The 23,776-nt window shown below is 37.5% G+C and overlaps 1 protein-coding gene across 4 annotated transcripts in view; it reads left to right on the top strand.

Annotated features, from left to right (window-relative positions):
- Positions 1–23,776, top strand: part of RBMS1 (RNA binding motif single stranded interacting protein 1) — a 157,670-nt gene that overhangs the window by 124,321 nt on the left and 9,573 nt on the right. For 3 of the 4 annotated variants that reach the window (XM_048310381.1, XM_048310380.1, XM_048310383.1), the window contains exons 5-13: positions 1,234–1,391; positions 4,461–4,540; positions 13,139–13,254; positions 14,135–14,184; positions 14,275–14,368; positions 17,610–17,660; positions 19,754–19,864; positions 20,539–20,619; positions 21,891–21,975. In XM_048310381.1, the coding sequence (XP_048166338.1) occupies positions 1,234–1,391; positions 4,461–4,540; positions 13,139–13,254; positions 14,135–14,184; positions 14,275–14,368; positions 17,610–17,660; positions 19,754–19,864; positions 20,539–20,619; positions 21,891–21,968 (819 nt within the window). In that variant the 3' untranslated portion in view covers positions 21,969–21,975. The remainder of the gene's footprint in view (positions 1–1,233; positions 1,392–4,460; positions 4,541–13,138; positions 13,255–14,134; positions 14,185–14,274; positions 14,369–17,609; positions 17,661–19,753; positions 19,865–20,538; positions 20,620–21,890; positions 21,976–23,776) is intronic. The other variant, XM_048310382.1, reaches the window with a different exon arrangement.

The raw sequence follows: 23,776 nt of genomic DNA on the forward strand, positions 1-23,776 counted from the left end.
TGCACAGGGAGTTCTACCTGCGAATGAATATGAGCTTCTTTACTGTGCAGTGACTGGGCACTGGAACAGATTGCCCTGAGAAACTGTGGAGTATCCCTCACTGGAGATACCCAAAAAGTGTCTGAACACAATCCTGTGCAATGTGATCTAGGATGACCAGACATGGTCCTTTCCAACCTTACCCATTCTGTGATTCTATGAAAATTGTGTATGTTTCAGATCATATCACTACTGATGCCAGAAAAATTCTACTGAATGTGGGCATCCTGCAGAGACTTCCATTTTTACCAGAGTCACAATGATGACATCAAAGTTTCACACAACTTTAAGGGCCAAGTCATGTCAATCTGTGTAGGTTAAAAATGTGTTTCAGTACAGAGCATGGCCAACAATCACCAGCATGAAAGAGATGCTCCCTAACCACAGCTGGGAAATCTGTAGACAAACACTGAAAATCACCAATTTCAACAAAAAGGTTTCTCTGAGGTGTCATTTCGTGTCATGTACAGAAATCACACAAAGTAGTGAGTAGCCTAAGATCAGGAGAATGGCAAAGATGTGACTACATTTGTCTCCTTCCTAATTGCTCATCTCCTGGCTGCCCTCCTCTCTCATTTTGTCTGTTTCTAGAGAAAGTTTTTGGAAGACTTTTGTATTGTCTGAATGCATCATGTAAAAGTTTGGTGAAAAGTCAAAAATGTTCATATCTGGGAGGAGACAACAGTGTCCCACTCATTCCTGTGTCACCCTATTCTTTTGGTATTATTATGGCAATGTGCAGACTCTTAAATGCATGTTCTCATTTTTTCCTCATATTATTTTCCAGTTGTCATCCCAATCTTTTCTCTTAATTTGCATCTGGTTTTCTTAGTGCTTTCCACCACTCTTGCATTTCTTGTCTGCTAATTTCTTTCCTTTATCTCATCTTTACTTTTTTTTTCCTTTCAGAAAAATTTGAAACATGGAGTTTTAACATGGACTATAAACTGGTCAATTATTCACCTTTATCTCCACTTAAAAATGTTGGTGTCAGCAGTAATAGGAGAAGGGGAACTTTCTCAGGAATGCTGCAGGCAGTGGCAGAAGATGGAGGTCACTAATACTAGAAAGAGCAGCCTTTACAAAGGGGCCTGAGAAGTAAAAATCTGCACCTAAAGTCATATGTAATTGTTTGTTTTAAATTCAAAATGTTAGTGGCAACAACAGTAACAATTGGTTTTAATTCTCTTTCAGCAACAAGAGCAAGACCCAACTAACTTATACATTTCCAATCTGCCTCTTTCAATGGATGAGCAGGAGCTTGAGAACATGCTGAAGCCCTTTGGGCAGGTTATCTCTACAAGGATACTGCGGGACTCGAGTGGGACAAGCCGTGGTGTTGGCTTTGCAAGGTACTTCGGTGGTGTTAGCCATGCTGGCAGCCTTTTTCCTTTGTTTTGATTGAAAAGGCAAGAATAGGTGGAAAAGGCAGAAATTAATGAAAATTATAAAGTTGGTAAAGAGAAGGGAGATTGAGATGGAGTTATCCAGCAGGGTTTTGTTAATTCTTCCTTTGGTAAAGCTGTGTCTCATCTTGCTTAGGTGGCTAAATTTAAATGCATTGCTCTTACTGAACAATTATCTAGAATAAGAATTCACTCTAAACCACTTCCTTCTCTTTTCTGTACTTCTCCTTTCTCCTCTATCCCTGAACCAGTAAGCAAGAGTTACGTGATGCTTCACAGAGACTTGTCCTGTGACTTTTCTGGCTTTTGAAGTTTGAATCCAAGTCAGCAGACCAGAAGGAAGAACCTTCTTCCCCACCCCCACTCCTTTTTTTTTTTGTTTTTCTTCATTAGTTCCTTGGAGAAAATGAACTCATCATTGCCCTTTGAACATCAGCCCTTTGAATTTTCAGGCTCATTAACATGATGTCAACTGGGAAAGAAAATATTTTTATTCACTTACAGTAAATCTCATCCTAAAATATTTGTGTGCTAAGTCAAATATCTCACCCCAATCAACAGAACGAGTATTTTCCATAAATTAGTGGATACCTCCCAAATATTCTGTCCATATGAGTCTACTTTTTCTCAGTTAATGCAGTTATTTTTTCTGGGATCTCTTCATCAAAGTCTTTTCTGTGCTGCTTTTATTTATCTAAGTCCTGTTTTAAACCTAATATAACAATCAAAATTTAGAGGCTTTAAATTGAAGGTTTCTATTATCAAAAATAAGAGCATGCTTTGAGCAAAGAATTGGGATTCTCAAAATATGGTGAAAAATCTCTGTGAAGTGAAATTTCAGTAATTCAGATGTTCAGCCAATATTAAAATAGCTCTGTATTTGAACAAATAGCAGAATCTAAAATTAGTGCACAGAAAAGAACTGAGCAAATTTATCTCCTGATGAGGCCAAAAGGTTTAGGGGTTGGTTTTCCTGTGAGTTGGCCAGGGGGTATTTCATAGCACTGTGATTTCTACTTTTCTCTTTTTTTAAATCTCTCCCCCATAAGTGCCCTGACGCCCAACTTTATATGCTTGTCACACTGTCCAGTTTCAAGAAGGTATAACAAAGGAACAAATTTAGAAATAATTGAACGATATTCATTGTTTAAGAGTGGAAAACCAGCAGGTTTGGGCTTTGCTAAAATTTCTTCCTGTCCCTTTTAAAAAAATCAACAAGTGTTTGTCATATTTTTGGGGTAAAATTAATTGGACATTTTAATTTCATTCATATAGCTGTGTTTTATATGTAGCTTTCACTTTTTGGTACTGTGAAGGGTAGAATCCAGTAACACCCACTCTAAAATTCAGTAGGCATTTTGAATTCATTCAGTCTCTTCTCCCTAAACTTGTTTACCACCTCTACCTTGAATCAGTGTTATGGTAGGAAATATGAGAGGATATATTTTTTCTAATATAGCTGGAAGTGTTCTAGAATCATATGCAAAAGTCCAAAAGACTTGTGGGTATCCAAAACCTCACTTGTATTGAAGACATTAAAATAGATAGTTTTAAAGTACTTCCTCAATAGTTTCTCTGTTATGCATTTTATGTGTTATATATACGGGTGAAGTTATTTTTATATAAATCTTTATTTATATACATGCGTATGGTATACGTAAGTTATAGGATAAATGTTGCTCCTGTATCTAATTAGAACTTCTTTCCTGCTGCAAGGTGAACATTTTTTTCTTGTATTGGAAAATTTTTGGATAAATATTAATTAAAGTTAAAATTTTCCAAGAAACCTGTAGACATTAAATAAATATTTTAATTTCTTGCCTTTGGGAGACTTTTATTAGTTTAATAGGGAGTAATGTATTTTATCAAGTCCAGACTTGAGTCTGAAACTAAATTATATTGTTTGTTTCATGTGAGACAAAAAAAAAATTCGATTTCTTTCATCCTGATTCAACAATCCAGAACTTCTGAATATTCTCTAAGAGATATTTTTTGAATCCTTAGAAAAACCTCTTGTTCAGTGTGGTATTTTGGTGATTTTGGTTGTTGTCTATGATTGTATTTTGTCAGCCTGTGCAGAAAGGCTATCATAATTAAAAAGATGCCAAGACTTACTAATTTTTAGTCCCAGTTCTTTGCTGCTGAGGCCATTGGCCTAATTTGTAGGTATGAATTACAGAACTTAATGAACAAATGAAAAGAAATTATCTGTACAATTTTGTTGTACTTGCACATCTCAGTCGTTCACTGCGGCTGAGTCCAAGCTGGCAGTTGGGGCTGACACATCCAGAGTGCAACATGAGGGTGTAGCCACAGCCTCCAGAGCCACTCCCAGGCCAGCAGGACCTCTCCAGCTGTCTGCCCAGTCTGTTAAGTCTAGATCTGACAGCATGAGTGCACAAACCTGTTCAAGATTTTGGATACATTCTCACTAGCCATCACAGCTGTGCTGGTATTGGCTCCTGTTTTGAACTTGGAGACAATTAAATAAGAGCCAGGTGCATCATTTAGTGGAGATGATGTGTATAAGCTAAAAGTTGCCAGGTCAGTTTGGGTCATGCAGTCAGGCAGGTTTATATTTGAGTTTATTACTCTTAAACTGCACAGACAGTTCTGAATCCTCTCTGAAAAGTGGCGTTAACCTTTGCTGTGTGCAGCATGGGCACTAAGGATTCAGTTATGAGTGATAGTGAGTCAGTCCTTCTGCTTCTTTCAAGACAACAGAGGTACTTTATCCAGCTTGGACAGCTACAGTATAATTTCTGAGTAAATAAGAGTATTATTTTCAGTTTGGCACTGAGTTTGGTCTCAGAGCACATAAAATTTTAATTGAGTTTGGCTTTACCTTTCTGAAGTTATATGTTCTTAGAAAACATCTTCTCCATTGTTTACACATGGGAAAGCAAGCCACAGCAGTGAAGAGAGAAAAAGCAAGAAATATGCTTTAAAAAAAATCACAAACATGGGAATCTGGTTGAGTGTTTAATTTATGTAAATTATTCTTTATTTTCTTAGGATGGAGTCAACAGAAAAATGTGAAGCAGTGATTGCTCATTTTAATGGAAAATTCATAAAGACACCAGCAGGAGTTTCTGGTATGTTGCATATATTTCTTACAAGATGTATGAATAGGTTATTGCTTGCATGGTGGAAGCCTGTTACACTGATTGTTGTATCTGGCTTCTCGTTTAGAGGCATGCTTATTAAAATTAAACTGTGTCTTTTTGGATGACTGTAATGCTTGCTTGGAACACACTATATGGCTTTTCTGTTGTAAACCTTTTCTAGGAATCTAGTAGTGTTCTCTCCTAGAAGAGAAACAAGCAGCTAAGATGCCAGCTATGTACAAATTTACATCCCACATAATCCCAGTTGAAGTGAGGAAACAAATAGCAGTACGAGAACAGAATTTGGCTGATTGTCCATGGATAGGGCTTTTTTCAGAGGCAAAAATTGGCTGGTTTTGTCATCTGTTGATGATTTTTTTGAAGTATTAAAAAAAAATATTTGCTTAGAAAAAAAAGGAATCTGCCGCAGTGCCTGGCACAATCGTTCACTGGGGAGCTGCGACTCTCAAGTCAGTGTAGGCTTTGAAGTCCTTCAAGAAAATGGAAGGAGATCAGCATAGAATGCTGCTTCTAGAAATATTGTGCAAGGCAAAATTCAGAGAAGGCTTAGTACAATTTTGTTGTCACACCAAGTTCCTCATCAGTTTGTCTGCTTTGTCAGCACTGTTTCTAAGAGACAAAATGTATATTCCATGAACACTGAAGAATGAGGAGAGGAAATTCAGAGCTGCTGAGTAAAATAGAAAGTAAAGAGGACAATAAGGAAAGAATACGTGCCTGACATTCCAGGCAGCTTTCAGTAGGCATTTTATTGAGAATCCCAAGTGGGAATTTTACAAATTACAGTGTTGATGTGGTTGCTGAAGCTGCCTTTATCCCACTGGTGAAATGTTCTCTGCAGCCAGACCCTGTCACCAAGGAGGAGGAAAGTAGCCCTCGGCAGGCAGACAAGAATGCAGCTTGTTTAGTAAAACTCCAAACATGCCTCATCCCTGAAAGATTGCTCCAGTTTGAGGCAGTCTGTGCTGCTGTAAGGATGGAAAATGCTTCAGAGTACAGGAAACCACTCCCTTCAGCAAAACTAATCTAATGCAGTATTTTGACTTCCCTAGCCTTGCTTTTGCAGGCCCTTTGCATTGGGATTAATTGCTGAGATTATTATTTAGTTAAAACTTTGTTATGAAGTTTTGGTAAATTTAAGTGCACTGTTGCATTTGTTACTTTAGTTATATTATTATTTTGACTTCATTACATTTAGTAAAAATGTTACAGCCTGTCTGTGTATCAACAGGCAGTAATGACACTAAAAAACTGTAACAGAAGCTCCTATTAGTGCTTTTTAGTCTGTTAATTTTTATTTTCACTTGCATTCTCCTTTCTCAATGAATGAGCCATCAAGCATGTCATTGCTAATCATGCTCTGTCTCTGGTGGGCCATTGCTGAAGCTGGAGTAGCACCCTTACATGAGGAGGTTCAACCAGGCAGAAATAAAAAGCTGCTGCATGGAATTGTAGAAACAATTTCTGCAGTATGAAGGAAACAATTAACATAAAAATGTGATGAATTAGGGACAAGAAATTTGCACAGAACTGTCCATTGTCTGAAAGTGGAAACTAAACAGGGGTCTCAAGATGTAATCCACCTCACAGGCTTGAACTCCTAATGCTTACTTTGCAAAGTAGTTGTCCAGGCTCTCTGTCTAGAACAGGTAAAGAAAAACACACCTCCAGAGACTCTCCTTGTGGTAACAAAGGGTGTCTAGATCAGTCACTCAGAAATAGATAACTCCAAATGTCTGGAAGTCAGTTAAGTGAGATGGGGTCTCACCTTCCATGATACTGAAAAAGAGATGAATAATCAGGTGCATAAGGGACTTGTGAGAACCTTCGTTTTTAAAGACTCTCAATTTTGTTGTATAGGGTACAGCCTCTGTTTCCATGCTGGTTCTGTGAAGTTTCACAGCTCCTTGCAAAGGTTTTTATGGAGTTCACATTCTTCCTGGAGTTCCATACCACATAGCAAGCCACCTGTCCAATAGTGCAGTCTTATTAGAGAATTCAATTTATGCATAATACCATACTGCAGTCTGCCAAAAAGTGGCGCAGCCATGAGGCAACTGTGATTTTGGACTACCTGCACAGAGAAAACTGGATGGTAGTGGGAAAGCTCTTGAACAAACAAAGATTAGGAAACTGCTTTGAAATAGATTAGCAACCATTGGGATTATAAAGGATCAAGTTCAAACACATGCAAAACAAAATCGTAGAACTGGAACTATGTTTAAATTAAAACATTGTGTCCTAGAAACTTGGCTAAAATCAGCAAAGGGAGCTGGCTCTAAAAACACTGTTATCAGGATGAAGAGGGTAGGAGAGATGGGCCTGTATTGAAATAGGTGTGGGAGGAAGAACATTTGTTCAACAAAAACACACTTTCATAATGCAGCTTTGTTATTTTAACTAAGTTTGGGTTTAAATGGAAGAATGGGTCAAACAGTTATAGAAAGCATAGGTGAAACCTCCCCTGGAGCATGAGAGGATGGAACAAAAAAACCTCTAAGAATCTGAGAAGGCTGGGGATTAACACAGGATGGTCACAAAAGTGTCAACTCTAGAGTTAGGTGAGTGACTGGGCATTGATGATGCTGAGCAGGTTAAACCCAGATGTAACTGGCTATTCAGGCTTTATTTACCTTAATGAAATATATTCAATATTTAGTGTGTCCTTGTTTATCTTTGGTAAAGAAGAAGAAAGGTTAGCTCAGAGAGCAATTTGAAATGCCCTGCAAGCTGGTATAATCCTGAAACTCCTAGAAGTGATGCATTAGTTTCATCATTTGTTGTTGGGGTTTGTCCTTTTTTTTAATGTAGGTTATTGTAATAGTTGGTTGTGTTTTATGGACTATGACTTCCTTTCCATTTTGTCACCAAAAACCAAACTCAGAACTCTAATTTTTTTACTTAATGATCTTCTCAACTGAATGTTTATTATATGTTTGCTCTAATTTTAAAGTAACTTTTGCGTTTAGTTTCACTTTTCTCCTTAAAGAACTATTGCTTTCAGTTAAGAATGTAATATTTAAAGCTTTTCTATTCTCCTGTGAAATGTATGTGTCATGACGTGTGTTGGAGGACACAGACCGGACTGGTATAAAGAGCCAGGGTGCAGCAGAGGAGCAGTGAGAGCAGAGCAGCAGCATACTTAGCCTTCCTCCCCTGAAGATGATACTCAATGCTCACTGTCTTTTAGTCTTGTGTTGGATCCGTAGTGATTGTAGAAATGATCTTGTGGGCAAAATCTTGAAAGGCGTCTCCTCCCAGTCACAGTAGCATGTAGCTGTGTGATGATACATGAGAATAGTTATGTAAATAACTACCTAAAGCAGCTGTGCTACAGAATGTGTAAGGTATGTGTAAGTTTGACTGTTTGTCTCTCTTTTATTTAAAATGAGAATACAGAAGTTTAAAAGTTGCAGAAGTTTTATGCCTGTTCTATAGGCTTTATGGATTATTTAATATTTCTTTTACTGAAAAAGAACTAAGGTGATTTTGGTTTCATGTGTGTAAGGTAGAGAGCATTTTTGCTTCAGGAATGGCTGGTTATGGTGATGATGCAAAAATCAAAAATTATCCATGACCCACCCCTCTCTTCCCACTTAGGATAAAGATATTGGTCACTCCAGTTCTGTTTTAGGGAGGAAATTGAGTGTGAGAGAGCCCTGCTCCTGCCTGTGTTCTTGACTAGGATAGGAAGAGGTCCACCAGGAATGATAGACCCTACTGTTTGAAATTACCTGGTCATGGACATCTCTCTAGTGCGGGTAGGAGTGAAAATGGAGCCCTGACGTAGCTGCCTTCTGTCAGTCATATTCGAGTGTTTTCTAGTTTCTTACCTTTACAAAGTATCCAGCACTGAACATCTCTAGTGAATTTAAGCTGCTTGACCATAAATTCACTTTTCTTTCCATTATCTTTCACAGGTCCTTTAGAAAATAGACATGAACCACAGCCTGAAAACTGCTGCTACAGGGTGTCAAGGGCTGCCAGTGCCAGTGTCATTACTGGTTGTCACATTGAAGGCAGAGGGGCAAAAATTTCATTGCTTAGATCAAGACCCTGAGATTAGCTAAGGCACCAGCATTGTAGGTTTGATCCCTGTATGGGCCATTCACTTAAGATTTGGACTTGGAAGGGACCCACAAAGATCATTAACTCTGAATATTTTGTGAAATCCGTGAATTAGAGGGTTTAACTGCTTTAAAATTCATAATTTGCAATTGCTGCTTAGTTTTAAGAAGCAACATAGGAATAGAAAAGAAAAATGCTTCTTAAAACCTCTCAAAATATCCTTCTGTGACAAATTATTAAACTTTGTATAAATTACTAAAACAGTGTAATCCTGAGCATTATGTTTTAAGTGAAGACTAGGATGGTGAAGAGTATAATATTTAACTTCTCCTTAAAGATACAAAGCTACCCTAATCTTAGGTTGCACAATTTCTTTTTTAATTCCCACAGCCTTTGGCAAAAGTTTCTAGCTGTACAGGCTTGCTCTATCATTAAAGTGATGTTTTAATGTCAGAATTCATTAAGTCACATATGCTTTGCACTAGAAAATAAGTAATGAAAGTCTCTAAAAGATGCAGTTTAATTGAAAACTGACTAAAAGAATAGTATTTTTCAACTCTCTTGTATTTTTTAGTAACTGAAAGCAGGGTTTATTGAAAAGTTGATAAAATTAGCCATGTAAAGTCAAGGGTGTAAACACAAAGTAAAACAAAGGACATCAGTTTTGTTCTTGCATTTATGGTATCACCTGGTAGCTATCTGGGTAGACACTGAACAAAGACAAACTGAATTCTAATGTGCAGATGCACACAAAGTGTCTACAAGGAAGACTTTACTCTCTGGACTAATATTGCATTCACATCTCTCTTCTTTAAAAACGTTAGCCCTAGAGGAGGGTGATTCAGGGCAGGACGAGATGATCAGCACTTTCCACACCCAAGTTTTAAAGCCATGACCTGCTGTTGAAGGCCAGGAAAGCTCATGGTTACATAGCTGCAGCTCAACAGGCATCTGCAAACCATTGGCAGTGTTGGTTTTCATTGTTTGTCAGAAGCATGGGCATGTTAAACATAGGGTCCTAGCTGAAAAGCTGAATTCCACTGTAAGTCATAGCCTTTTACATCAGGCACCTCTCAGCTGTGAATGCAGCTCTGAATATTTGTACACTGCCTTGGTTTTGTGCATACAGGCAAGTCACTGAATGATTAATGATCTGCTTCATCACTGGGCTTGCATAGTTCCCAGCAATTAAACAATAAAAATGACTCTCCCTTCCTTCCTGGACTACAAAAGATTGCTTAACTGGTTTGTAGGACTTGTTGGAGCTTTTTGTTCAAATATATATCTGTTATATGCACACTCTTATGTGCAAGAGAGAGAATATGTTACATATTTGTGAAAAATATAAGAAAAGGTAAGCTGACGAAATAAAGTTCAGGTCTCATTTTGGAGAGAGTAAGGTCTATGTTCATTCTCTGGTGGGAGGGAGATCAGTAGGTCATACTTGGCTCCCAAGAAGGTTTATCTCCTTCTCGTGACCCTCCCTCTGATGACCATCAGTCGTTGTGTTGTTGCAGGAATGAACACGGTGCTATTCGAGTCATGTGTATGGAAGAGCAGCCAAAAATTGCAGTTGGGCTTTCAACTGGAGCAGTCCCTACTGTCAGCTTTCAGATCTTGAACCAGGATCAGGGAAGGCCAATGCTGTGCAGCCTGCTCACAGCAGGCTATTAAGTGCTATTAAGTAGATGGTCTGCACTGGGCTTTTTTACGTGAGTTGGAGCATTCGCAGCATTTGGCCTCTTTCATGGGTGCAGTGAGGAGCAAGGGAAGGTGGAAGGTCAGAGAATCAAGGGTTCCCATGGCTGGATCTGTGTTCTGTCAGATGGAGCACCAACTTCTGTTAGATCACTTACTGATGGCTTTTTAAATGTTTGGGTTTCTTCACTGCTGCAGGTTTTGGATATTACATATGCAAAATCCAGTACATGTGTATAATTCTTCTTTCATTTTTTCTTCTTCTTTAAATTTGTCGGAGTATTTTTACAATGCAACACAAAAGATCATTTAAAATGTAGCTGTTTTCAGTTATCTACTAACAAAAAATTCAGATTTATTCTTAAAATCGGTTTTTATGAACATTTTATTCAAACAGTTGGACAGGTTTGCTCTGATTTTTTTTTAAAAAGATCTTTATGTTGAGACAATGATGGGAAATGCAAGCACAAATAATGCTTTCAGAAAATTCTTTTACAATTCATTGTAGGGATTTTTAATGAAAGCATAATGCAGCTTTAAATAAAGCATTTACTACCTGTGAGTGCTATAATACAGAATGACAGGGCTAGAAACCTTTAGGGTTTTTCTGATGTCTTTCTGTACTGTTCTCATGCCAGTTTCTTTTGACTTCATCCAAAATTTTATAGTGTATATTTTGGAAGTCACATATGCTCCCCACAAAACTAGATTTTTTGAAATAATGCATAAGTGGCCAAAGATATTCAAATTGGGGAAGAGCTTTTTTTTGTTTAAGGCAGTTAACTTCAGTATTTGGACTTCCTCTCTTACTGTCCAATGGATTTTTGTTTTCCTCACTGTTTAAAATCAATCAAAATAATTTCAGACCACAATCTGACAAATTTACCCATACTGGCTAGCGTATTCTGAGATTACCTCCTCCTATTTCAAGAGAACTGTATGTGGACTAAAATGCTATGTGTTGTGACCAAGGTTATTGGCATATAGCTTTTATAAAGCAACATCAAATTATCTATCAGCATATTAACATAGTACCTTTTTGCCCCAAATGTGTTGAAACAGAAGTTGCTTCACGTAACAGAAGACCCCAAAGTAAAACTCAGTTCTGGAAATGCCAAAAATCCCCTCAGAAATGCAAGGTTTGGAAGACACTATTTTCCAGTTTGTCTCCTACTTTAGGGTTTCTGTTATTTCCTTGTTCATTTACTCCATCGTCCATAAGTCTCTTATATTTTTCCAGTGTCATTAGCCTAACCTTTTCCTGGTTTATTTTATGATTGTAGGATTTTAATTACTATTCTCTATAGGATAATAGGTTTTAAATTAATTTGGTTGTCATGTTTAATGTTATAGTCTGACTCTGTGTAACAGCAGCAGGTAGGGGAGGTGCAGGTCTCTGACCTGTGTGGTCAGTGCTGGAGATGAGACAGGGCACCACCCACCAGTTCTGTCTCCCTTTTTCATAGAGAAGGCTGTCAAAAGGTGTGTCATTCAGGAAGTGGATATTTTTCCAGTAGAACCAGAGCTAGTGTTTTAGGTGTAATACCCAAAGCCAGGGATGATTTGGCCATTAATGCTCATTTTGTGCCAAAGTTTTAAAAGTCAAGCTCTTTGCAAGGTTAAGCATCTCTGAGGTTTTCAATACCAACCATCTTTTGCAAATGCAGGCAGGGTGAAGAGACGTCAGCACTCACCATGGTTATATTAATAGATTTTGTTGAAAATTTTTCTTGGGGTTGTTTTTTTGCAGGTGGCCTTCCCACCCCACATGTTTACTCTGCATTTGGAAACTGACATGTTTTCAGGTCCAGCCATGTCTCATGAAGATGTTTCCAAACAGAGAATGACTGGAGGAGTGTCATGGTAAAGCTTAGACAGCTCATGCACCAGGAATTATTGGCAGAGAAGCGTTTACATCCAAGTCATAACAGTGATTCCACCCTGTGATTAGGGAGGGTGTGGTGTGATGCAGCAGAGCTGTGCTTCAGCCATAGGTACTTGGAAACATGGAAGCTGGTTAACAGGGAAAGAAAGAATACTATGCAAACCTTTCCATTGCTTCAATTCTGACATTAAAAATTGAAATAATGGTCAGGATTGTATTAGGAAAAATAATAATAACAGTAACAATAAAAAATAATAAAGTGTGGTGATACTGTTTCATGGCAGTGTGCAAAAATTCGAAAAGTACAATCTTAAAGAATTTCTGGTTGCATTGGGTGTTCTTTATAGAGCAGAGATAAAATGGGAATTGACAGTTGTGGCATTTTCTCAGTGCAAGGTGTCAGGAGATAAAGGTGCCCACTCTCCCTTGCCAGCTGGAGTGAGTGGATGTACTGTGCCAGCTCTTCTGCCTGTTCTGGATGAGTAAAACACTTTCAAGTTTTGGGACATTACTGAAACCTCCAAGGGGTGGGGAGAATATGTTATAGACCTTTGGCCAGATTTTTTCTCCTCCTTCTTTAGATATACTTCCAAAGAGGCAAAGCTCAGAATTCTGATGGCAGTTCTTGTTCATCCCCAGACCAAGACACACATACTCAGGATATACAGACCATGTTTCTTTCCAACAGGTTTTACAGCAGTAGTTTACAAATCAAAGATATAAGGCATTCCAGATGCTCTGTTTGTGTGTGGCAGCTGTGCTTGTGCCGTGCAGAACAGTTGTTAATGCTGTAGTGCAGCTCTGTGTTATTTAACTGTCCTATTTGGAATATAACTTAAAACCATACCTCCTTTGGAGAGTTGAATACCTGTGTATGAGTGCTACTTCAACTTATTTTTCTTCTTTCTTCTCAGTTCCTGCAGAACCTTTATTGTGCAAGTTTGCCGATGGAGGACAGAAAAAGAGACAGAATCAGAATAAATACATACAGAATGGAAGAGCATGGCACAGAGAAGGCGAGGTGAGACTTGTAAGTCCTCCCTTCAAGCTTTAGTGTGGGTGTGCAATAATGAATACTTAGGAAAATGATAGGCATTGAGACTTCTTGGCTTGGGCCTTTGGCATATTAAAAATGTGCAAGCAACTCTTACCTGACAGTTTGTGTCTCTATAAAAAAAACACTTAACTCTGTCTTTCTTCTGAGGAGAAAAAGCAAAATGTGAAATGCTGAGTCCTATCTCATTAAAGTGGACAATAAAATCTCCTTCAACTTGGTCAAATTATAAACTTCAGCTTTCTCCTATTATTAAACTACCAGAAACATAACTGTGCTTACATGCAATAAATAATCCTTTGATGTATGCAACACTAAAATGCACATCACTTTCACAAGATTAAAATAGTATACCAGTGCCATGCAGCATTATTATTTTTAGTCAACAGTTGTTTTAATCTTTAATGTTTGAGATAATAGTTTTGCAGACTTACTGTGGTTAGCAAGCCTAGACACCTCATTTGTGTTAGACAGGAAAATTCAAATGTGCCTTCTTGAAAAACTGCACTCCCCATTCATTCTTATAGTTCATATATTGTAGGCAACACCCTAACATAATCATCTGCATGCCCTGAATCTCAAACACACACATGTTCTTTTAGCCAGGTGTTTAGTAGATTGCATTTTGTTCCTTGTGATGGGAACATGGAAACTTGTATTCACAGTCAATATCGGTGATTCTCTTCACTATATAATTACTTCTGTCAATTAACCTTTCCTTGAGTTATGGCAATAAATTATTTCAATACAAATTTTCAGTTAAAGATGAGACAATGAAAGAAAGAATAAGAGAAATCATTTACAATTAAAATTAATTTTGTCAACTCTCTGTTTTACACCTTTTTTTTTTTTTAAGGCTGGAATGACACTCACATATGATCCAACCACAGCTGCTTTACAAAATGGGTATGTTGAATGGCACACTAAGAAAAAAAATGTTTGCATTATGAAAGATGCACAGAACTGGCATTTAATAAATATTTCTGCATTTTCTAGATTTTATCCATCACCCTACAGTATTACAGCAAACAGAATGATTACTCAGACATCTATTACGCCATATATTGCTTCTCCGGTTTCTACATACCAGGTTTGTATTTAGAACTTGGTAGCTGAAATGGTTCATTATGTTTATTTATCAATTGTTACATCTGGTTTTACAAGGTCTCCAATAATGTTTCATTTTAATGAAGTGGCCTCCTTGTGCTGTACAGCATGAAAGTGACAGCCTGAAAACCTAAGAGTGTGTGTGTCAGGAAGCAAAGTGATTTAATGAGATCCTGGTGTCTTGCAAAACCAAGTCTCCAACTTGTGCTGATGGCTGAGGGATTTATAGCCACTTCTGCATTTTATGTGAGATTTTTTGTTGTCTCTCAGTCAAATTCTTTTAATACCAGCAGTATATCTAAAGTAATGATTCTTTATTTAAAACCTTATTGATTTAATTAAATTCATTTTTAAAGATATTTTTCCATGCATTTTGAGCTTTTCTCTGTTTTTTTTTCAGAAAGCCCAACAATAATGTCTCATGTAATTGTACTAAGAAGGGTACAGAATTAGAGAAGGAAATTTGAAAAACAGAGCTCAGAGTTCAAATTACCTCAGCATTCAAATTCAGTGGTTTTATATGAGGAGTAAAGCATTTAATAGCCTAGCACAGTATTTCTAAACCAAAGGGTACTTTATTTTGAACAGTAAATTAAAACACAAATTGTGGACATTTTTGGTTTTAGAGCCCAGTCCAAAACTTTCTGAAGAGGGATTTTGATAGGTGCCATCTTGAGTCATCACAAGGGATATTGATATACAATTCAACACGTTGAGAAATTATATGGAACACTTTTAGTACTTTGATGTAGATCTCTTAGGAACCCTCAATTTTAGGGCATCATACATTTCAGTTTACAAACAACTTGCTTTAAATACAACTAGTATGGCAGTCTCAGATATGTGCTCTGTAATTACTGCTTAAGACCTGCCAATTATGCCAGTTTACGCTAAATGATGAGCTATTTTGGCATTTTTCTGTTTAACACATAGATGGAGTAAATAGCAGTGACTCGGGTCATAAATAACTCAAACTCATTAAATTTAGAAAGTTCTTACTTCTATATGTCGGGGAAGGAGAAGAGGCTGTTTATTTTCTAGTGAGGGAGACATGCTGAGCTTTCTAACGTCCTGTGTGTGTGAATGAATATGGAAGGGTGTCTAAGGGGGAGACAGGAGGCTAACAGAGACACTGTGGGCCATTTTGTCAGCTGTCTCTTGCAGAAATTTCCATGTAACCTTCAATTCCAAGTGAGGAGGATGAGGAAGAATTGTCTGGCATTAGTCTGGAGATCTAATGCCACTTTGCACGAGCAAAGTGCTGCGTAGGAGTTAAAGCAGCGTTCTCTGGTGTGAAGGGCAGCTGGATTATTTTTATATTAATTTCTGAGGTAACTTATGCAACACGATGTTTGCTCTTGGCAGACAATGCTAGACTCTATTTTTCAGTATACTGAATCATTCTGCTTGGTACTGCATTACCTCAGAAATTACAGTAAGTTCTTAGCCAGAAAAGTATTTCAGCAAAATTATCTACTATTCTGTATTAAAATATAAATTATTTATCAATATAAGACTCTCTGATATTCAGAATCCAGGTAAAAATTGGGAGTTGGCATGGAAACATACTGCTTAGCAATACAGTATTGTTTTTTGGGCTTATTGAGATAGGCAGACCACAATCCGTTATGTTTCCAGAAATGTAGTTACCAGTATTATGATATACATGGCATCTAGCTTAAATTATTGTGGATGGAGTTATTAATATCATTATGCTTTAAGTGACACAGTAATTGGAATTGAAATTAAATTGAAGTATTTGTATTGAGGAGGAAGGAGGTTCTTGGCCAGAAGAGTTTCACAATTTGAGTATTAGTCACATCTTCATTACTGAACCCTTCTCACTGAAACCTGCAGCTTTCTGTCTTCTACACAACAGAACATATCACACAAGCACAGGTTATTATTTTTTTTCTTTGAGGCATGGTATAACCTGCTCCTATATTTATTCTTATTCAGGTAAACAAATTTAATCAAGTTTTGGCTAGTGTTTGTTTCTGCAACCCCTGTGTACCCAAATGACTGCACCGAGCCAGTTACTATCATCCTGCGAGATTAGCCAAAGCTTTAGTCAGGCTGTACCAGTAGTTTTGCCATTGAGATTTTGCCTGAGGAAAGGGGGTGTTCCAGTCTTTTCCATTCCATTTTTGAACTCCTGTTTGCTTTTTTCCTGACTGAAAAAGAAAAAAACAACAACTCTGATTTGAAAGTCAGTACCAAAAGGAGGGAAGAAATATTTCCATCTTCCAGAAAATACCTCACCTGGGTTTTTTTCAAGGCTATGTGTTTACCTGTCCTGTTCACAGGACTCTGGAAATGATGGTAGAGGCATTTAAAGGGCTTTAAATGTCCAGCAGCAGTGAGCCAGTTCTGTGTGTGGTGCAGGTCAGATTCCTGCCTTACCCTACACACCTGCAGCAGGTGGGGAGGAAACGTTTTCGTCCTTACCTTTTGTATTTCTTGCATGCTTTTTCCAAGAGCTGTTGCAACCAGCTCTTTTTAACCAGGATAACAATATAACCTATTAGTTTCCCATTTTATAATTCAGTTTGTCATGCAAAGTTAGTTACTGCACCTGAAGTATTCGGGTGGTCACCGGTTTTGGAGAGAAAATGTGCTTGTTGCAAGAGCAGGAACTCTCATCAGAACCTTCTCCTCTTCCTGTGCTTTGGGAATAACATACCACAATGTCTTGCAAAAGAACAGCTCTCCTAAATCTTCTCATTTTTCCTACAACAAGATTACAGCAGAATCCCTGATATTTCTTTTTCAGTTGTGAAAATGCAATAATTTATTTTATTCTGATCACACTAGAAAGCAGATGGTGCTATACCTTCTGAGATCCCAATTACTTCTCCCCAAAGACATTTCTGAGATAGAAGGAGCCTCCTTTTTCAACATAGCAGAAATCTGTCATTCCTTTATTTGACCCCTTTCATTGTATTTGATAAAGTTTCTGAAACCTGCACTAAAAACACTGTATTTTGTTCTGAAAGGTGTATGTGGTATATGGTCTCCAAATCTCGTCTCTGATTTACAGGTTACAATGAATACATTTTTCATAGAAATCAATGTTGTTCCACAGAGTGACTAATTGGATTAAAAAGTCAAAGTCAATAAAAAAGGGAGGAGGCAGGTTAACATGATTTAAATTATTACTATATCTAAGTTGGAGTATTCCAAGAATGTGTAAAATGAAGAATAAAATACCAATTTTGTTCTAGGTTCAGAGTCCTTCTTGGATGCAGCCTCAACCATATATAATGCAGCACCCAGTAAGTTTTTATGCTTCTTCATTGTTGTGCTTATCTATTATATAAACACTTTACTTACTTCAAACAACAGGAAGTATGTCAATTCCTGCCCAATTACTTCCATGGATCTAAATGAAAAGTGAAACAAAGACAGTAGCCTGAATTGGGACCTCATTTTATTAGGAAAAAAAGAAAGCTACCTTCAGAGTATCAGTGTGATGAGGACCATTAGAGAAAAATTCCAAGAGGAAACTTAGTGGTGTTGGGTTTTTTGGTTTTATTTTTTTACTGTAAATGGAAAGTACTTTGCAAATACCAAATGTTTCACATACTGTCTACCTTTCAGGACCTGGAATTTGAGACCCAATGTTTTAGAATAGGTCTACAATAGTTCAGACTGGATAATTTGTGAAACACAGATGGATGTAGTGATAAAAATTACTTTATGGGCACTCACTTGAGAAAACCTGCATAGCTTGTTCTGGCTTCACCACTCATGAGTAATGCTAGTCTCCCTACACTTTTGGCTGTGGCATTGGTACCAGACTGTCAGGCATTCTAATCTCTACTCTCCCATGATATTTTGCTTCTTGTCTATGTCATTTACCAATTAAGTACCATTATATCTGAGAATTACTGGGTTTCTTGAAATGAACATTATTTATAATAACAGCACTTTAATACATGCACTCCCATAGTTAACAAACAGGTCTGTTTCCAGATATAGAAAGGATATTGTCTTGACTTTAATTAACCTCTCCATGCAGATTATAAAATGTAAATCTTCTTGGCAGAACATTTTCTTCTTGGGCATGCAGAGAAGGTGATGTTGAACCAGAACACCATCTCACACACTTAATTGTTGTTGTATTTGTGGTTTTTGATGTTAAATACACATAGAGCAGGTTTAAACTTCTTTCTCTATCAACACAGATTTTCATAAAACAACATCCTGCAAATAATGCTGTGAAAGACAAGAGCTGATATGTTATAATGCTATAAGGTGTATTAGTTTCACAGGTACAGAAGATGGATTTCACAGCTGAAAATAAAGACCTAGATTCTAGACTGAAGTTCAGTTTTGGCCTGTGCAAAGACGGGTGCTGTCTTGCTCATTTGCTTTTCAGAGAAGCCTGCAGTCTACAGACAGGAAATTCTTTCAGTGTTTGATGTGCCTGTGACTCATTTCATCTACACTGATCACATGCTTGTTTTTCCAAGTATATTATATACTTTTTTTTTTCTTTTTAAGGATTAGTTATTGATTCAAAATACTTGTTTTCAGTACACTGCAATTATTTCTGTTAGTGTTGAGCCTCCACTAATTTTAATCAACACCTGCTGCAAGCATAAGTCATACAAAGTATTTGGAGATGTGTTTTTGTGGAACATGATTGGTAAAATGAAATTTCTTGATAATCTTCCATTTCAGTTACCTCTGAAAACCTTATGAGTGTGCCCTCCATATTTAGAAACCTGAAGTGTTTAAAAGTTTAGAGTATGATTTTTATGACCTTAACAAAATGGTGCAGAAGCAATAGAAATGTCATCAGAGCAGCTGGTATTTAGACAAAGAATCAGCATTGCTAAGTCACTCTTCTGAAATGTGTCTGTAATGAAACCAGCCATTAAGCAGGGCAGCTGTCTCCTGTGTGAACATCGCATGTGATGGGTAGAATTCTTCCGACACAAATGTTCCTCCTCCAAAGCCACCATTCCTAAAGATGAGATAAAAGTTTCTTACTAAAGCATGAAATTCCAAAGCTTAAGCTAAGTGAATCTGTACCAGGTAACATGTGCAAATTTTTGCTTTCAAGTCAGCATCTGGTTAAACTCATATTTTACAAAGCATTTTCAGCAGGTCTCTCAAGTGCATTGCACATCAGTTGAATGCACAATGGGAAGTCAAAGCAAGTCTTCCACTTTGAGCATCTACAGATACTCAAGTAAAATATTCAGAATGCCCCAGACCTGCTTTTCGAGTCAGTGCCTGGGATTAAGGAGAGTTTTTGTGGTATATCCCCTCATAAGGACAGTCTGTACTTAGACTCTCAAATCAAAAATGAAATTAAAATCTCAGTCCTGCAACAATTTTTGTTTCTCTGTTTTAACAGGGTGCTGTTCTGACTCCCTCCATGGACCACACCATGTCACTACAGCCTGCATCAATGATAAGCCCTCTGACACAGCAGATGAGTCATCTTTCATTAGGCAGTACTGGAACAGTATGTAGCAATTTGATACAAAATAGAACTTACCCAAGTAGAAAATACCGCGTGTAGATCACAGTATGCCTGTGCAGCTTGCATGTGGAAAAAAGTAATCCTGTAAGTCATCTCATGTCCAGTGAATTATTAGGAGCTGACTCCATTTTGAAATCATATTCAGCAGCTTTTATTCAGCCTATTAACTGATCAGAAATTGGAAATGAGTAAATAAAAATAGACCAAAGCAAATGAAAGGAATCCAGGGGGTAACTTCAGAGTTGCATCCAAAAGATTTAAAACAGTTAGTTTTACTCTTTATACTCCTTTCTGCAACTCTGTTCTCTTAAAGTGTGGAACAGAAGTTAAATCAGAAGAAATTCAGGCTAGCTTCTAAACTGCAAGACACTTCTTTTCTGACCAGATTGGGTTAAAAGAAGAAAATATGATGATTTGGGTTAACAGAGAAGGAAAAGTCCTTTACCTACTCTTTGAAGTCTAAATTTGAATTTTCTCAAAACAGATACATGACTTTTCTGGAAAGCCTATTGATTTCAGACGCGAAAGTCTTTCTCTCATGTATATTGCTTTAGGGAAACAGCCAGTATCTGTTAAATAATACCATGATAGGTATTTTGAATACCTTTAAACTTATATTGGATTTGACCTCAACATAATGGACTCTGTCTTTCTAGTACATGCCAGCCACAACAGCTATGCAAGGAGCCTACATCCCCCAGTACACACATGTCCAGACAGCAGCGGTTCCTGTTGAGGTCAGTATATTTATAAAATATTTTATGAAAGACCAGAAATAAGAAATATTAATATGATATTAATTTTTTTTTTTTGCTAGGAAAATTTATGCTTAAAGGCAAATATTGTAACTGTGAATGTACTGTGAATGCCATATGTATTAAAACTATAAAATGTTATTATTCTCAACTAATATAGCCAGTATTACAACAAAAAATGACCTGTACTTATGGCAGTACAGTACTTGGATCAATCTTCTCTATGAGCATAGCTCAGGCAAACTTTTTGTTTTGTCAAACCTAACTCAAATAGTAACAAGCCAGGGAGTGTATTGTAGTTTTGATCTTTCACTTAGTTTACCTTTGAGCAAAATTCTCTGCCAACAGACCTTGATTGTAATTTTTTGCAGAGTCCTGATTTGACACTGGCATCTCAGGATACTGTGCATGTTTGTCTAATAAATCTCTCCATCAAAGAGGAGTTGATCAGTTTCGTTGGAGAGCATAACATAAGTAAACAAAATAATTTATCTACTATTTTGACTTACCTTACACTCTTTCATTGGTCAGTGCTTCTCTAAGGAGGTAGACATGGTATGCTGCAGCTCATGTATTCAGAATGACTGCCAGACAGTCTCTTCCAGAACCTGTAAGGAAAAAAAAACATTTAATTCAAAGTCTATTTATTCAGAAACTCCAGAATTTGTTTAAATCAGTTTGGTGCATCTGCCCATGTGGGTTGGAGAAATACTTTTGGTAATTACCTGATTGCTCTGTCTGCCAGAGCACTCTCAGATGAATGAATTAATTGCCTGGTTTCTGGGGAGCCTGGTGCAAAGTCCTATCTACAATTCTTTGTGTTGCCTAGTGCCAATGCCATCACAGTACTCATAGTGTTTCTGTGGTAAGTAGATCTCATTCTTCTCACTCCCCTTCAAAAGGAGAGGGACAGAATACTCTTTTACATCTGCAGATAGAAAATATTCTAGCAGATATTTGCTCTCTCTGTCTTATTGATTTCTATAATGTCAAAAGTTTGGATTTTTTTTTTTTTTTAATTATCATCAAAGCAGCTGAGGAAATACAAGTTTTGCATGATCATTTTATTTCTCCGTTTTCTGAAATATAAATCAAGGTAAAGTTAACACCTCAGATTTGGAATACCTCATTTGAGAAATGTGAGGAAGATTTTAGATTTGAAGACTGTTAATTGCATGGGTCAAATGGAAATATGGATTGCAAGTAATGCTGCTTGATTTTGTCTCATGGCTTGTCTTCCTTTTTATTTGCAGGAAGCCAGTGGTCAGCAACAGGTCACAGTAGAGACATCCAGTGACCATTCTCCATACACGTATCAGCAAAATAAGTAACTGTGAGGTAGGGCCTCATCCTGTCTCATGAAAGATGTGAATTCAAAGATACTTTATTTCATAACTTACAGTACTCTATAGTGAATTTTTTTTATGTCATATAAATAATACTGATGATAATATCTGGTGACAGTGAAGCTGATTTGAACTCAGGGCTGATTTGAAGCCAGGGAAGGAAACATGGGATCCAGAAGTGAATTAATGAATTCTGAGTAATATTGTTTTAATAATTTCTCTAGACCATAACTGGATTATGTTCAATTTTAATTTGTTCATTTTAGCAGCATGCTTTATACAGAATAACAATGAATTAATGCAAAAATACAAGAATCAAAATGCTAAAGGGAGCTGTACTGATAGACATATCATGCTCTAGTTTTGTGGTACATGTAAGATTAGAAGCAGCTTTGTGGCTGCCTTACAGACCATGGGCAGGGAGGTGGTCTGGTAGAAATCCTTACTGATCTTTTCTCCTGAAGATTTCCCTGCTCATCCTTTTTTCTAGGAAAAAGCTGCTTGGTCCAGAATTTTGTCAATTTTTAATCCATGTCCTCATTTGGCTCTAATTCCAGAGTTTTACTTTCCTGCTCCAGGTTTCCTCTGGTTCTGCTTGCATGACCTTTTTTACTAGCAGATCATTAGCTTTACCTGAACTTACTTCATACAAAATTCTTTAGCCTTCTGTACATTTCTGTCCCGAAAATGTTACTTGCACTAACTGTTCCCTTCTCCATGACCCATGTTTTAAAATCCTGGAATTCAGTTCTTCCTTAACTCATCGGTTTTTTAAGTGCTTTGTAAGCTACATAATTTTTTACATCACATTTTCTAAGACCTCACACTGAAAAATTCAATTCAGCTGCAATAATGTGCTGGAGGCACATGTTAGAAGGGTTTTTCTACAGCCCTTGTGGCATTTATTTGATACGGAAAAGTTGAAATCAGTTATGTGCTACAGTTGTGTGATATCTCTCTAAAATGTATTGATCCAACAAAACACACATTTTGGCATTAGCTTTGATCCTGCAGGTCTGCTGTGCTGTTTGACAACAGTGCTCTCATCCCCATTATTGGCATAACAGCTTCTTATATGGAAAGATTGAAACAAACCAATGGGGAAACTTGGCAAATTCAACAGATGGCAGAGCCTGCATAGCACAGCATATGACCTGTGTTATTCCTGTAGTCGGGCCAAATGCTGGCATCTAGAGGAAGCCCACATCCTTGATTTGCTTCCAGGGCAGGCAGAAAGCAAAGCCACAGGCTCTTCTCGTTATCCATCTCCTTGTGTTAAAATCATGACTCCTGCACGTTTCCCATGCCAAGGCTGTTGCCTGGTGTTAACCGCTTTTCAAGGAATTATTTGTTTTGCCTTAAGTCTTCCCTGTGGGCATGTAAAGCCTCCTTACCAACAGAGATCTGTGGTAGCCAGCGAAGCGTAATCCTGCATGTCACATCCCCATCCTGCCTCTCTTTCCCAGCCTGTCAGTATCTTTCCCCGTAGACTGAGGCCAGGCAGGAGGAACAGCCTTAAGTCTCCTGGAAGGATGAGTTGTTGTTGCCATCTGAGACACGTTTTGTATTGATGACTCTGTGTAGAATTCCAGGCTCTGTGAGCAATTCTATGTGTTTGCTGTAAGTCAGTTCTCCACGTATTTTATTCTTCAGAGAAGCACTGTTACCTGTATTTATATGCAGTAGGAGCCAGTGAAATCTGTGTCAGCTTTAGCAGTGGGCACATGGAGAAGGTTAATATTACCCAGCTGATTTCAGCCTCAGAGCATGGCATTTGGTATTTCTGTCCCTGG

The sequence above is a fragment of the Corvus hawaiiensis genome, chromosome 7 (assembly GCF_020740725.1).
Source record: "Corvus hawaiiensis isolate bCorHaw1 chromosome 7, bCorHaw1.pri.cur, whole genome shotgun sequence".
Lineage (NCBI taxonomy): Eukaryota > Metazoa > Chordata > Aves > Passeriformes > Corvidae > Corvus > Corvus hawaiiensis.